The sequence below is a fragment of the Asterias amurensis genome, chromosome 6, assembly GCF_032118995.1.
Source record: "Asterias amurensis chromosome 6, ASM3211899v1".
Lineage (NCBI taxonomy): Eukaryota > Metazoa > Echinodermata > Asteroidea > Forcipulatida > Asteriidae > Asterias > Asterias amurensis.
The window spans coordinates 2,099,158-2,110,868 of record NC_092653.1 but is presented as its reverse complement, the minus strand read 5'-3'; the positions used below and the strand labels follow the sequence as shown (position 1 = coordinate 2,110,868).

The window sequence follows — 11,711 nt, the reverse complement described above, 5'->3', positions numbered from 1 at the left end:
CTACAGCTACGGCTAGATCGCGCGCGTCTGCCTATTCTGTAACACTGGTAGACGCGCTGATCTAGACGTAGCTGTAGCCGAAGTCGTCGTTTCGGACATGGCCTTACTGCAGACGAAACCAGTCTAAAGTTCTTTTGGACAACCATATCAACAGAGGGCGCAACATAATAAGAAAGGAATATTATGCAAATTTCTATTGTGTCGCCGTAAGGGGGAGGAGCCATGGCAAGCGCGCCCTATCATCGCCTTTTTGTTAGCGCGCGGTAGTCATGGGATCGGGGATGGAAACCAAAGATCGTATAGCGGCGCTATACGATCTTTGATGGAAACTGAGACAGATTCAAAAGCACCAATGAATTTATAGAGACAAAAAGTTAATACACACGAAATTAGGTCCCTAAATATGAATTTTATTGATGTTTTGTTTGCTTATTAAAAATTTGCATGCATTACATTTATTAAGCTCATGATGTTATACAATCCACAAAACATTTTTCCATATCAAATCAATGTCGATTTTAAATGAAATTAGTATCACACACACTCATATACAAAGTACACTTAAAGTGAATCTGGAATATAATCCATGTCTATTTTCTCAGAAGTTTCTGTAATTTAATCTCCCCACACCTGTACACATATATATTTATGTGCCATGATACTGGGTAAAACTGTTTAAAAAATTAATAAAGGTAAGTGGATTGGACAAGATCAGGGGCCGCTTTCACAAAGAGCTATTGTAAATCAATCAGAGCTGCTAAGTGAAGTGTGATGTCACAATTCAAATCACTATGGTGATACTGACAATTTGTCTCAAGGTGGATTTTATTTCTTTGTGAAATCGAGCCCTGGCTCAACTAAGCCCAACTTTCTCAAGGAAGAAAGACAAATTAAGGCGAAAACAAAATCTTCAGCTCAGGTCTTTTAAAACTGCTTTGTGCAGTGTAAGCTGTTACATGCTACACCCTTAGTAGATTTTCTTGTAGAATTCAAGTTTTTTTTTTGCCAACAGTTTTAATTGAAAAATTAATTAGGTAATTGCACAGTGGCACTGAAAGCACCAGTACTGACTGTACTTTAGCGCCCTGCGTAATACAACGTACAATGGGATCATACATTTGGCACAAAATAATCTGGTCAACTTCACCCGAGGTGAACACAAATAAATACCAAGTATTTTTTATCGAACACAACACATTTTCTTCTGCCACCTATAGTTATGTAACCCTAATTGTTAACACTTTTTGCATATTATTCTGGAATATAAAACAATTATCTATGTATTTATATATAATCATTTAAAAAAAAATTAATGTGGCATTTACTATTAAAATGTGAAAAATATATATAAAATGTAGTCATAAAGACATGGGCACACGGGACTCTCAAATGTGTTTACTTACCATGAAGACAGTGCGAATGAGCTCGATAAGTTACAACTGTTTACATGTGTGGATTTGTTCCAACCAAACCCTTTATGTTTCTTTAAATATGTATAGCAGTCCATTAACCGCCTGACAGTCACATGTTGAGATTGATGTGTTATTAAGAAATTAACATATTAAGTTTACAAAGACTCTGTTCAGCCTAATAAGTTAACAATTTTGACAAACTCAAAAGATAACATGCCTGGAAACTTACCACTGTACTTGTAAACTCTTTCAGTTCAAAGGTCACTCATGAACAATCTGTTTTTTGTTTTCTGAAAGCGCCATTATCATAAAGTACATTCTTTTTTATGTACTGAAAAAGTGTCATAAATCATACATGTACAACCCATAATATAAAAGTTCACAATCCGGCATTATCACTCAAGAAATATTACTGAATTTGGGATGTACCAAGGCAACACAGAAGTAAGCCAGGTACATTTTTGTTTGGTTATAGAAAAACTTTTATTTATTGTACAAAATTTCAAAATACTAAAAACTGCTGGGCATCTTTTAGTTTCAAAGCGCAGACAAAATGCAAGCACTGAAAGAGTTGAACAAGTTACAGGAGGGTAACAACAATATAAGTCAAATGCCCCAACTATATTTATTGAGTATGAGGCCGTGTCCGAAACGGCAACTTCGGCTACAGCTACGGCTAGATCGCGCGCGTCTGCTATTCTTCAACACTGGTAGACGAGCTGATGTAGACGTAGCTGTAGCCGAAGTCGTCGTTTCGGACACGGCCTGAGTATAGATAAGTTGCAATAGACGCCATCTTTACAAGCAAATTGCATTTTGGCTTGCAGGCGCGCCAAGCGCTCAGTTTATTAACGCAACCACGCTGTTTACTAACCAACCAGGCAACAAGTATTGCGAAATATGCGCGTGCTGCACGCCGTTCTCGCTGAAAATGCATAAGGGCGTGTTCCAAATTGCCCGCAAAGATGGCCGATTTTTGTCATGTGGGAACTATCCATTGATGAGTTTTAGAAAGCTTTGTAGTAGAAAATATACTCGTTGCCATCTTCTGGTGTTATGCCATCAGATCCTGTCAGACAAAACAGAGGCAAAGCAAAAAATGAGTTCAGTCACATAAAACATAATGAAGAATAAAGCCCGGTTCAAACGAATTTGGCCACAAATTCCCACGCGCAAGCAATTCCGCATCTTTTGCAGAACATTCGCAGCAAACACGGCTGTGATGTCAAATTCACTATAGATTCGCAATGACAGGAAGAATGAACCAGACTTTAGTCAACTTAATATCTATCAACAAAAATGTATACAAGGATTTTGGGGGGATTTTTATGAAACATTTAACACAGTTTGTAAATACAATTATTGGTAACACAAAACAATGGTAATACAATTGGGGAAACAAAAATCTGAGAGGCATTTTATGACATGATCAAATCATAAATTTAGACAGGAAAATAGTACTTGTTTGTCTTTGATGAGATGGGTCAATTAAAACTTGAACCTAAGCTTATAACCAAGAAACAAGGAAGACAAATCTACTGAATGATAGACCTTTTAGAAAATGAATTACCCACAGTTAAACAAAAATTCTTTTCTAGAATTTGGAGTGAGAAAAATTGACTTTGGGTTTATCTGAGGCTCTATGTCTCTACCAACTAAGGTATCTAATTGTGGTGGCATTTTTAATTTGACAACATCTTTGTTTTGGAGTTTGCTTTTAGATTATGAAGATTAAACTCACCTGTAGAAGCAGACTCCCGTTCAGGTCCAATGAGGATAGTCCAATAGGTATGTTTAACGCCATCGTTGGGAATTCCATTAATACTGGTCATGAAGTTACCAAAGTCTGTCATTTTAGATTCAAACCTATCAAAATGAAAACAAAAAACGAGACACCTTTAAGCGTATCAGTAAGGCTTATAACTCCTCCATTCAACAAGATGTGTTGATATAAAATGAAATTAGCTGTTCTAAACTGCCCATCAACCAAAGTTGTTGGTCTCATGAGTTGTGTAATATAATATAAGAACCCAGTTACACTTATCGCTAAGAAAAGGGGTTTGCCCCGATATTTCTGGCAGTGGCTGCTGAACTGAATGTACCCTAGCATCTTGTTAACAAATACCAGGTGTTACATAAATAGGTCTTATAAATCATAATCTTAAAAACCTGTCGGGAAATAAATAATGAAAAAGCGCTTTAAGACGAATGTATAGAAAGCAAGTACTATATAAAAACTAGCTTTTATTATTGTGACCCTAAGTGGTTTTGAGTCACATTAATTTGGGAAAGAATTAGACTCTTCGTTGACTCGTCATTCGTTAATTATCATTATTATCTTTTCCATCATCATCATCATCATCATCATCCTTCGTCTTTGGACGGAATAGTAGAAGCAGCTTTGATGAAATGGTGCCAGGTTGCTTCGTCCCTCATGAGTTGTTGGGTCTCCTTTTTACTGAGATTAGTGTTATATTTTCCACACATTCAATTAGGAAGCCAGACCCACAGAGCTACTGAGAAACGTCCAGATATATATTCACACTCACCAAAATTGATCTCCAGATATCTCCATTGCTCTTTGCAGGAATTGAAACAGGGTTAACCCAGCTGGGCCAGTAACTGGAACAGTCACTGTCTCTTGATCCTCATGGACGCTATTCTCAACAGTGATTTGAATTGTGATTGGTGGACCTAGTTCTGTTGTTGCTGCTGATTGGTTACTGGCTGGTTGGGCAGCGGTAGGCTGTGCATCTGAAAGTTTGGAAAGAGGTTTTTTCTTTTAAGTTGTAGGGCCTAAAGTTGATTGGAAAATGCTTTGTTACATGGCAGTTTCCACAGGTCCATCCAGCACTAAGAGACATTTTGGTCCATGTTTTCATGGTGCTACGAAAAATCTTGTTAGAAGTTAGAAAGAGATACAAAATATTGTCAGACTTTTTAATTGATGTCAGCAAGCTACAGGGTATGGCTGCCACCATGACAACATTGACGTGACGCTATTAACAAATGAAGATGTATCAACAGATGTTAATTTTGCAAAAAAATGTATTCGGTTAATTATTTGTTATTATAATTTGTTTAAACTGATCTAAAAGCACTTTATACTCAGTACTACTCCCCCCCCCCCCCCTCCGAGTTATGTGAAAAAAATATCTACAGGCATATCACTCGAGTGGGGTGTCTCCAACATTTACAAAATGAGTTCAAACTTTGACAACCAAATTGTAAGAAGGCCTTAGCCCTACTGGCTAGCTGTCTTAGATGTTTTTTTTACCATTTAAAAGACAAGCTGCTTTGACCTCCTTGACACTTCCATGATGTCTGTTGGCAAGAATGGGAAGAATCTGAACAGTGGCTCCAAGGTTTCCAAAATGGCCGTCTTCATCTTGAGAATTGAAGATGTGCTGAAATGCTTGCTCTTTCTTCCACACTATTGGATCCACATTGGCAGCGAGCAGAGCCTGAAAAGTAAACAAGAGTTAAGAGAATTTTAAAAAGCCATATAAAATTAAACGAAGCACAACCATCGATGAAACTTCCCAAATTATCACAAACATTTAAAGGAACACGTTGCCTTGGATCGGTCGAGTTGGTCTTTGAAAAGCGTTTGTTATAATATGCATTTGGGTAGAAAGATGCTGTAAAAGTAGAATACAATGATCCACACATAGCAAACCTAAAAAGGGCAAGAATTTTTGCCACAGGTTTAATGTGTATGTCACCTTAAAGGAACACGTTGCCTTGGATCGGACGAGTTGGTCTATAAAAAAGCGTTTGTAACCGTTTTTTATAAAATGCATATGGTTTGAAAGATAATTTAAAAGTAGAATACAATGATCCACACAAACATACCTCGAAATTGCACGGTTTTCCTTTTACCTCGTCAACTAACACGGTCGGTCATTTATGGGAGTCAAACTTTTGACTCCCATAAATGGCCGACCGTGTTAGTTCGCACAGTAAAAGGAAAACCACGCAATTTCGAGGCAAACTTGTGTGGATCATTGTATTCTACTTTTAAATTATCTTTCAAACCATATGCATTTTATAAAAAACGGTTACAAACGCTTTTTTATAGACCAACTCGTCCGATCCAAGGCAACGTGTTCCTTTAAGGTGACATACACATTAAACCTGTGGCAAAAATTCTTGCCCTTTTTAGGTTTGCTATGTTTTAATGTGACACGTTCTAGACTGTGTCCTATGCATGATGATACAAAAATCTAGCCATAACCGCAGCTGTAGCAGCAAATTCGGACACGTCCAAATACTCATTCAATATGTTACAATAATTCACAATTTATGTAGGTCACTCAGCATCTGGTTTATACTTCACAAACAAAAATAAGAAGCCATGACATTAACTTTAAGTGATGACTTCCAATTGTGTTTCAAGAAAACTGGTTTTAAAATAATTCAAGTAAAGTAAGATTAACTGATGAACAGCAACATCATGCAAATTTCCTAGCAACAATATCTCTTCCATAGCAAGGTTTAACAGGGGTCAATCCATGAACAAACTACAAAAGATTTGACTTTACCTGACTAGCAAGAGCTGTGCTGATGTGGTTACCAACAGACCCATCTTCATTCTGCTTGCTTAATATACAATCCATTGTCTTATTGAAGTGACGCTCAAAGTGTGATCTGTAACTCTCTGGCACACTATCCTCTGCACACGACAAAGCCATAAGACTTAGAGAAGAAACATCAGCACCTAATGTAAACAAGAACAACAACAACAACAAACAAACAAATGAAAAAGATTTATTGAATTAGAATTCTTCATGCATGAGTTACATCATATTCCCTGAATATAATCATGATCATGACATTCAATTTTCTGCAACTGTGATGGTTGCAGATTTGTCATTTGTAAAAGTGAGACGGTGAGACCAACTTCATTGTATTGCTTAGCACAACATTGTTGTTAAGCAGAGTTTGGTAAACAGCTAAAATTTCAAGTTTTGCATTCTGGTGGATTGTTCCTTACTTAATTACGCTCAGCAAAAGAATGGTTACATAGTATACCGTATTTCCAAAAAAGTTATCAAATTGAGCACTGCTGTTGATGTAGGGTGTCTAGGTTGAGTGGTTTAGAGCATCAAACTCAAGTTCTTGTGGTTAAGTGTGGGTTTGAATCCTGAAAATTACACTTGTGTGAGTTGTGTCCCTGAGCAAGATGCTTTAATTGCTTCTCTGGTAGAGGTTGATATAAAGTTGTTTATGAAAAAGCCTTCAGAGCGTCACAATAGCTCAGGGTTGTATACTCCCAGGGAGCTGAGAAAGATGAAAGGATTATTGGCCCAATGACCAATAATGTGAAGCGCATTGACATTATTGTAAACTGTGCTATGTAAGAACTAGTTATTTTTCTTCTTATTATTTTTTATAAAGAGCACTAACCCTGTCCATCAAACATGTAGCACCCATCGTCTTCTTGACCCTCAAGAAGCTGACGAATATGCTTCAACTTCACAGCTTGGGTACCACTTTGACAGAGCGCCAACACCCCCAAAGAATATTGGAAGTAGTTATTGAAGTCCTTCCGAGGGAAATGCTTCATATTGCGCTCTAAGATCTCCACAAGGTCATTGCCGTAGAAGTCTGTGGTGTCGTGACATGTAGATTCCAATGCCAGGATGTAGAGAGCGAGGCGACCGACGGGGATTTGAACAAGACGGGGGTGGCGTTCAGAGTTATTGTCACAACCACTCTGTCTGTAATAACAGAAACAATAGAAAAATAATAAAGGGATGAGTGTATGTGTTAAGAAAAGAACATTACCAGTGCCTTTGAGTAATTTTTGGGGAAATATTTCGCTTTACAAATGCTTTTATTATTATCAACATAATCCATTTATTAATGTAGTTTGAATGCAAATTTGAATAAAATGGTTTGGATAGTAGATTCAAAGTTTTTAATAACTCAAAACACTGGCCTATGATGTGGTTTAGTTCAACTTTGACATCCGTGGCCTTTGTTTAATTCCAGGCTTTCTGAATCCTTCAACTCAAGCATCACCAGGGTAAAGGATTCCAGACAAATGGTACAGTCTCGTGAGAGTTTAGACCAATAGAAACGTGCACACATGTAGGTGATGTGCAAGACTCTCAGCCAAAAATAGCGCTTCATTGACCTCAGTAAGGGGACTATTTTGAATATGCAAGGGGTCATTATGTGCATTTATTTATAAGGGTGTGAAGCCAAGAGCTCTCAAAAAAGTAACGTTACAAAAAAAAAAAAAAAAATGTATTTCACTATACTAGCCAAGAGCTCCATGAAGACAAGACAAAAATGAAGTTTCAGTTTTAGTTTTGGAGAAAAACCCCAGAGAATTATTCTAGGGAAAACCCATGCAGTCAGGTAGGGACTGAAAGCCCAATCCACGTAGTGCCCCCTGGCAGATTCAAACCGGGGTCTTAGAGTTGGAAGGCGAGAAAAGATACCACTATGCCAATTAAATTATTGATTGGACCTACCTGGCTGATCGGGCAAGCTCAGCAAGCAACTCTATCTCTAGCTGTTTCACTCCGAGCTGGGTCTTCAGTCCCTTCTCTAAGAACCAGTTCTCATTGGCCAGCTGCATCGCCAAGACAACAGAGGATGAACTGGTGCCCTCATTCCAGCTCCAGTCTGCCTCCTGTTGCGTCAGTAACCATCTGGTTGCCTTGGTGAGGGGGCAGTTGACAGAATCCTCCCCGCAAGATGTCTCAAGAGAATTATCTACTTCTTATGAATATATAATTTAAACAAAAAAAAGGCTCATTAACTTTGGTAGACATAACAAAAAATATTGGGGTTGAACAAAGACAAATTTTCAAAGCAGGATTTGTAACCAACGACTTTCAGATTAATACTAATAGGCTGGAGCTATCTAGCCCCATGGTGGCAGTCTCACTATTTTGTCAATACCTTTGTTTGGGGCTGCCAGTAAGAAGCCAAAAACCTTTAACAGCCGTGTAGCTAGGGATCACACCCAAGTGACACCAAATTACTGAAAATTTATTCAGTCATTTTTCCTTGCGATTTATTACTTGATATTAAAAAACACCCGCGCAGCGATAGTTTTGAAGGAAACTTATTTACTTATTTTAAGTTGACAAAATAAATGTAATCTTTTTTTTCTGATAATTTTGTTTTTTGTTTTGGGGGGGACCCCTCCCCCTCCCCCAATCCAGGATGACATGGACAATGAAATGAGGATACCTTTAATCAGAAGCGCTTTTAAATCATCATGGGATCCTTATGCTGTCGCACATTTAAACTGTGTGTCTGATCAAATGGGCATATTGACTACGGACAGAATGCTGTCGCTGGGAAACAAATTATGAAGTAACAATAGATACAGTATGACTGTACAAACTTTGGTCAAAAGAGGCCCACATTATAGTGTGTTCTTATTTTGCATACAATAGAACTGGTTGTACAATCTGAACCTTTATCTGCACCGTGTACATAGTGTTCTCAATATATGATGGTGTAAATGTGTGTTGCCATTGCCGCTTGACTTTCCTCATGAAGGAAAATGGACAAGTGTGCATTTCCGAACAATTTTTTTTTTTAGTATAAAAAAAGTTATAACCCTGATAGAAAGCATGCTGGGTTGCATAATTCAAAGCAAAACAGTGAATAGGTGATGGACACAAATAACTATAGAGGAAGTCAAACATGGGGAATGGTGTTTCCAGGGAGAAGGGGGGGGGGGGGTGCGTTTGGAAACAGACTTTGCTGGCTCTGCCCCCTAACTAAAGAAAACACCCCATTAATGTTACAACGTCTATTAATCAGACTGCCAATTTTTCATTGATAATAAACAAAAAAATCTTATTGACTCAAGGTAAATGAGATACTGCTTCTGGTAACAATTAAAGAAAAAGTGGCAGTCTGATACAGACATTTATCGCAATTCAACTCCCTCTCGTCCCCGCCGCCCCCCCCCCCCACAAAAAAAAAAAAAGTAACATAAAAGAAAAAATGAAATGTCTGGTTACACCTGACTCCTCAGTTAAGTAGGGATAACAATGGGACAAAACACTTTTCTTGCAAACACTAAACAGCACCTACAAATTTACCGATTATAAAGTGATATTTATTTCAATGCAAGGCTTCCCAAGCAAAAGTATTGAATTTGCAAACATCATCATGATCATGCATCCTGGACATATTTGGCAAACCAATCATTATAACAATTGCACTAACACTAAACGGTACTTGACTTACCCCCTTCTGATCGAACAAAAGATGACAGAGCCAACAATGGCAAACACAATGTCACTATAATCTTCATATTGTTAAGTCTCTTCACAAAGCCAAGTACCAGAGCAACTGAGCTGCCTATGGCTGCTAAACTGTTACGCAGCTGAAACAAGAACAATGTGTGAAAAATGACTTCCGCATTCACTTGTCAAGTTATTTGTGCGTGTGCGTATCGCAATGTCAATCTCGCTCGCAGCTGCTGCGCACACCGTGTGCTGGAGAGAGACTTCGTATGGGGTCGTATAGTGTGCGTATGGGGTGGCTCTGTGCACCGTGCTGCTCAGTAGTGTGGACGTGTGGTATTGTCGCATACAATGCAAATGATCCCGGAACCCCGGACCTAACCGTTCTCGGAATTCAAACTGGGGACAGATGCACGCGGAGCGTTACGTGCGGGGTTCCTCATGAGCCTTTGGCTTGGTGTCCAGTTTTTTTTTAGAGGGGGTGAATTTGGGGATAATCAGGATTTGTCCCAGGGTTGGACATAAAACACAGTAATGCATAACAAAAATATGCACTTCAACAAAAGTTCTCATAAATAATTTTTCTTTGATCCTTAACACCTGGAGCCTTCCTGCTTTGAACCCTTGCCCCCCTATCTGAGTTGAGGTGTTAAAAGGGCACCACATGTAAGTTGCTTGCCTCCCCCCGCCCCCATGCTCATGCATGGAGAAAGCGCACAATTTCAACACGATTTAACATTATTTTTGTTCTTTCATTACTTTTTAAAAATTTGACCAAATGAGCCCAAATTTGCAAAGGTTTGTTGTTTATGCGTATGTTGGGCTTCCAAGCTGTAACAAAACATACCCTGCCTTTAAACTTAAAGGCTACCTCTTGACTAAAGAAGACACAGTTTTGACACAGTTTTGACAACAACAAAAAAACGGACAAGAGTAAAACCCATTTTATATTCAATACAAGATAGAAGAGTATTTTATTCCTGTTTTCCAAAAAAATCTTCTTCTGTGAGTGAATAGCTCCACATTATACTCAATGACATAGCAAGTACATTAAGGCATGGATCTCGTCATATATATACAAGTAGAAGATTATTCTATATTCATATATATAAAAGATGTATCATGTATTTTACAGATTTAAATGAGTTACTATAATATCCTGTACTTTCTAAATTCCTCAAAAAACAAATTTCTTCCATTGTCTATCCATCTACAAAATGCAATAAATAGAAAATTGCACTGTGTTTTTTAAGCAGTTCCTTTACAATAAGTTATACTGCCTTAACCAGAGCTAAGGCCATTTCTTAATTCAGTGGTCTGGTACCATTATGTCAAATTTTCTTCTCTACTTGTTTTGTACACATTTCTTAAACGTCTACCGACTTAACAGAGAAACCATAGTGGCTTCACAAATAAGCCGCCAAACTGTCGCTCTGTTACAGAACAAACATACAAAGAATAATCATTTTCTCCTCTGTACGTTTCTATACCATTATTTTTGTTCAAGGAGTACCAACATGGAGTCATGGTAGCTTCACAGTTACTTGTAAATCCACTTTGCATTCAGTACTAATAACAATACTCATTCTTTACCCACATCCTTTATTTTCACCTTTTGAATTTAGTCATACAATAAATTCTTTAAATTCATAATACTTCGGTACCAGACCAAAGTCTTAAAACAATCCACATAAGGCCACATTTTAGACAGGGTTTGATTAAAAAAACTCACTGTAACAATGCATGTGGATAGGGGGTGCTAGACTGGAGCCACCGCTATAGTTTTTAGCCACTTCTACATTAAGCGTCTTTGACTATGGCTGTTGACTTCAGCAACAACACTGAAGAATAGGTAGGTGAATTAGCCACAGCTGTATATCTGACTCCATGTTTAAGACTTGCCTTTCAGATAAAACCAAACAGTTGGTGTTTACTAAAATTTTCAAATTGATAATGAAAACATTACCTAAAATACAATTGCATATTTAATAGACAGTAAAAAGTTCATCATGCCCATTTTATCTGAGAATTAAAAACAAGTTTGAAGATTATTTTGTACAGTCAGCACCCTTGA

General features: G+C 37.8%; 1 protein-coding gene across 3 annotated transcripts; it reads right to left on the bottom strand.

The window, feature by feature from the left end:
* Positions 1-389: 389 nt before the first annotated feature.
* LOC139938908 (cobalamin binding intrinsic factor-like) lies at positions 390-9,841 on the bottom strand. 3 transcript variants are annotated; one of them, XM_071934563.1, is made up of 8 exons: positions 9,639-9,841; positions 7,898-8,147; positions 6,822-7,135; positions 5,957-6,132; positions 4,690-4,876; positions 3,962-4,166; positions 3,154-3,278; positions 390-2,481 (listed from the first exon to the last, which is right to left on the bottom strand). In XM_071934563.1, exons 1-8 carry the CDS (start codon positions 9,703-9,705, stop codon positions 2,420-2,422), a joined length of 1,386 nt encoding a protein of 461 aa, XP_071790664.1. In that variant the 5' UTR covers positions 9,706-9,841; the 3' UTR covers positions 390-2,419. The 3 variants fall into 3 exon arrangements, with proteins under 3 accessions (XP_071790664.1, XP_071790665.1, XP_071790666.1); XM_071934564.1 differs by having other exon boundaries at positions 7,898-8,144; XM_071934565.1 differs by having other exon boundaries at positions 7,898-8,141.
* Positions 9,842-11,711: the final 1,870 nt, after the last annotated feature.

Coding starts and splice junctions, on each gene's coding strand:
- LOC139938908 (XM_071934563.1), bottom strand. CDS start 9,705: ATGAAGATTATAGTGACATTGTGTTTGCCATTGTTGGCTCTGTCATCT. Junction 4,167..4,689: donor AGCAGCTTGTCTTTTAAATG/GTAAAAAAAACA, acceptor CCAAACTTTCAG/ATGCACAGCCTACCGCTGCC. Junction 2,482..3,153: donor ACGGGAGTCTGCTTCTACAG/GTGAGTTTAATC, acceptor TTTGTCTGACAG/GATCTGATGGCATAACACCA.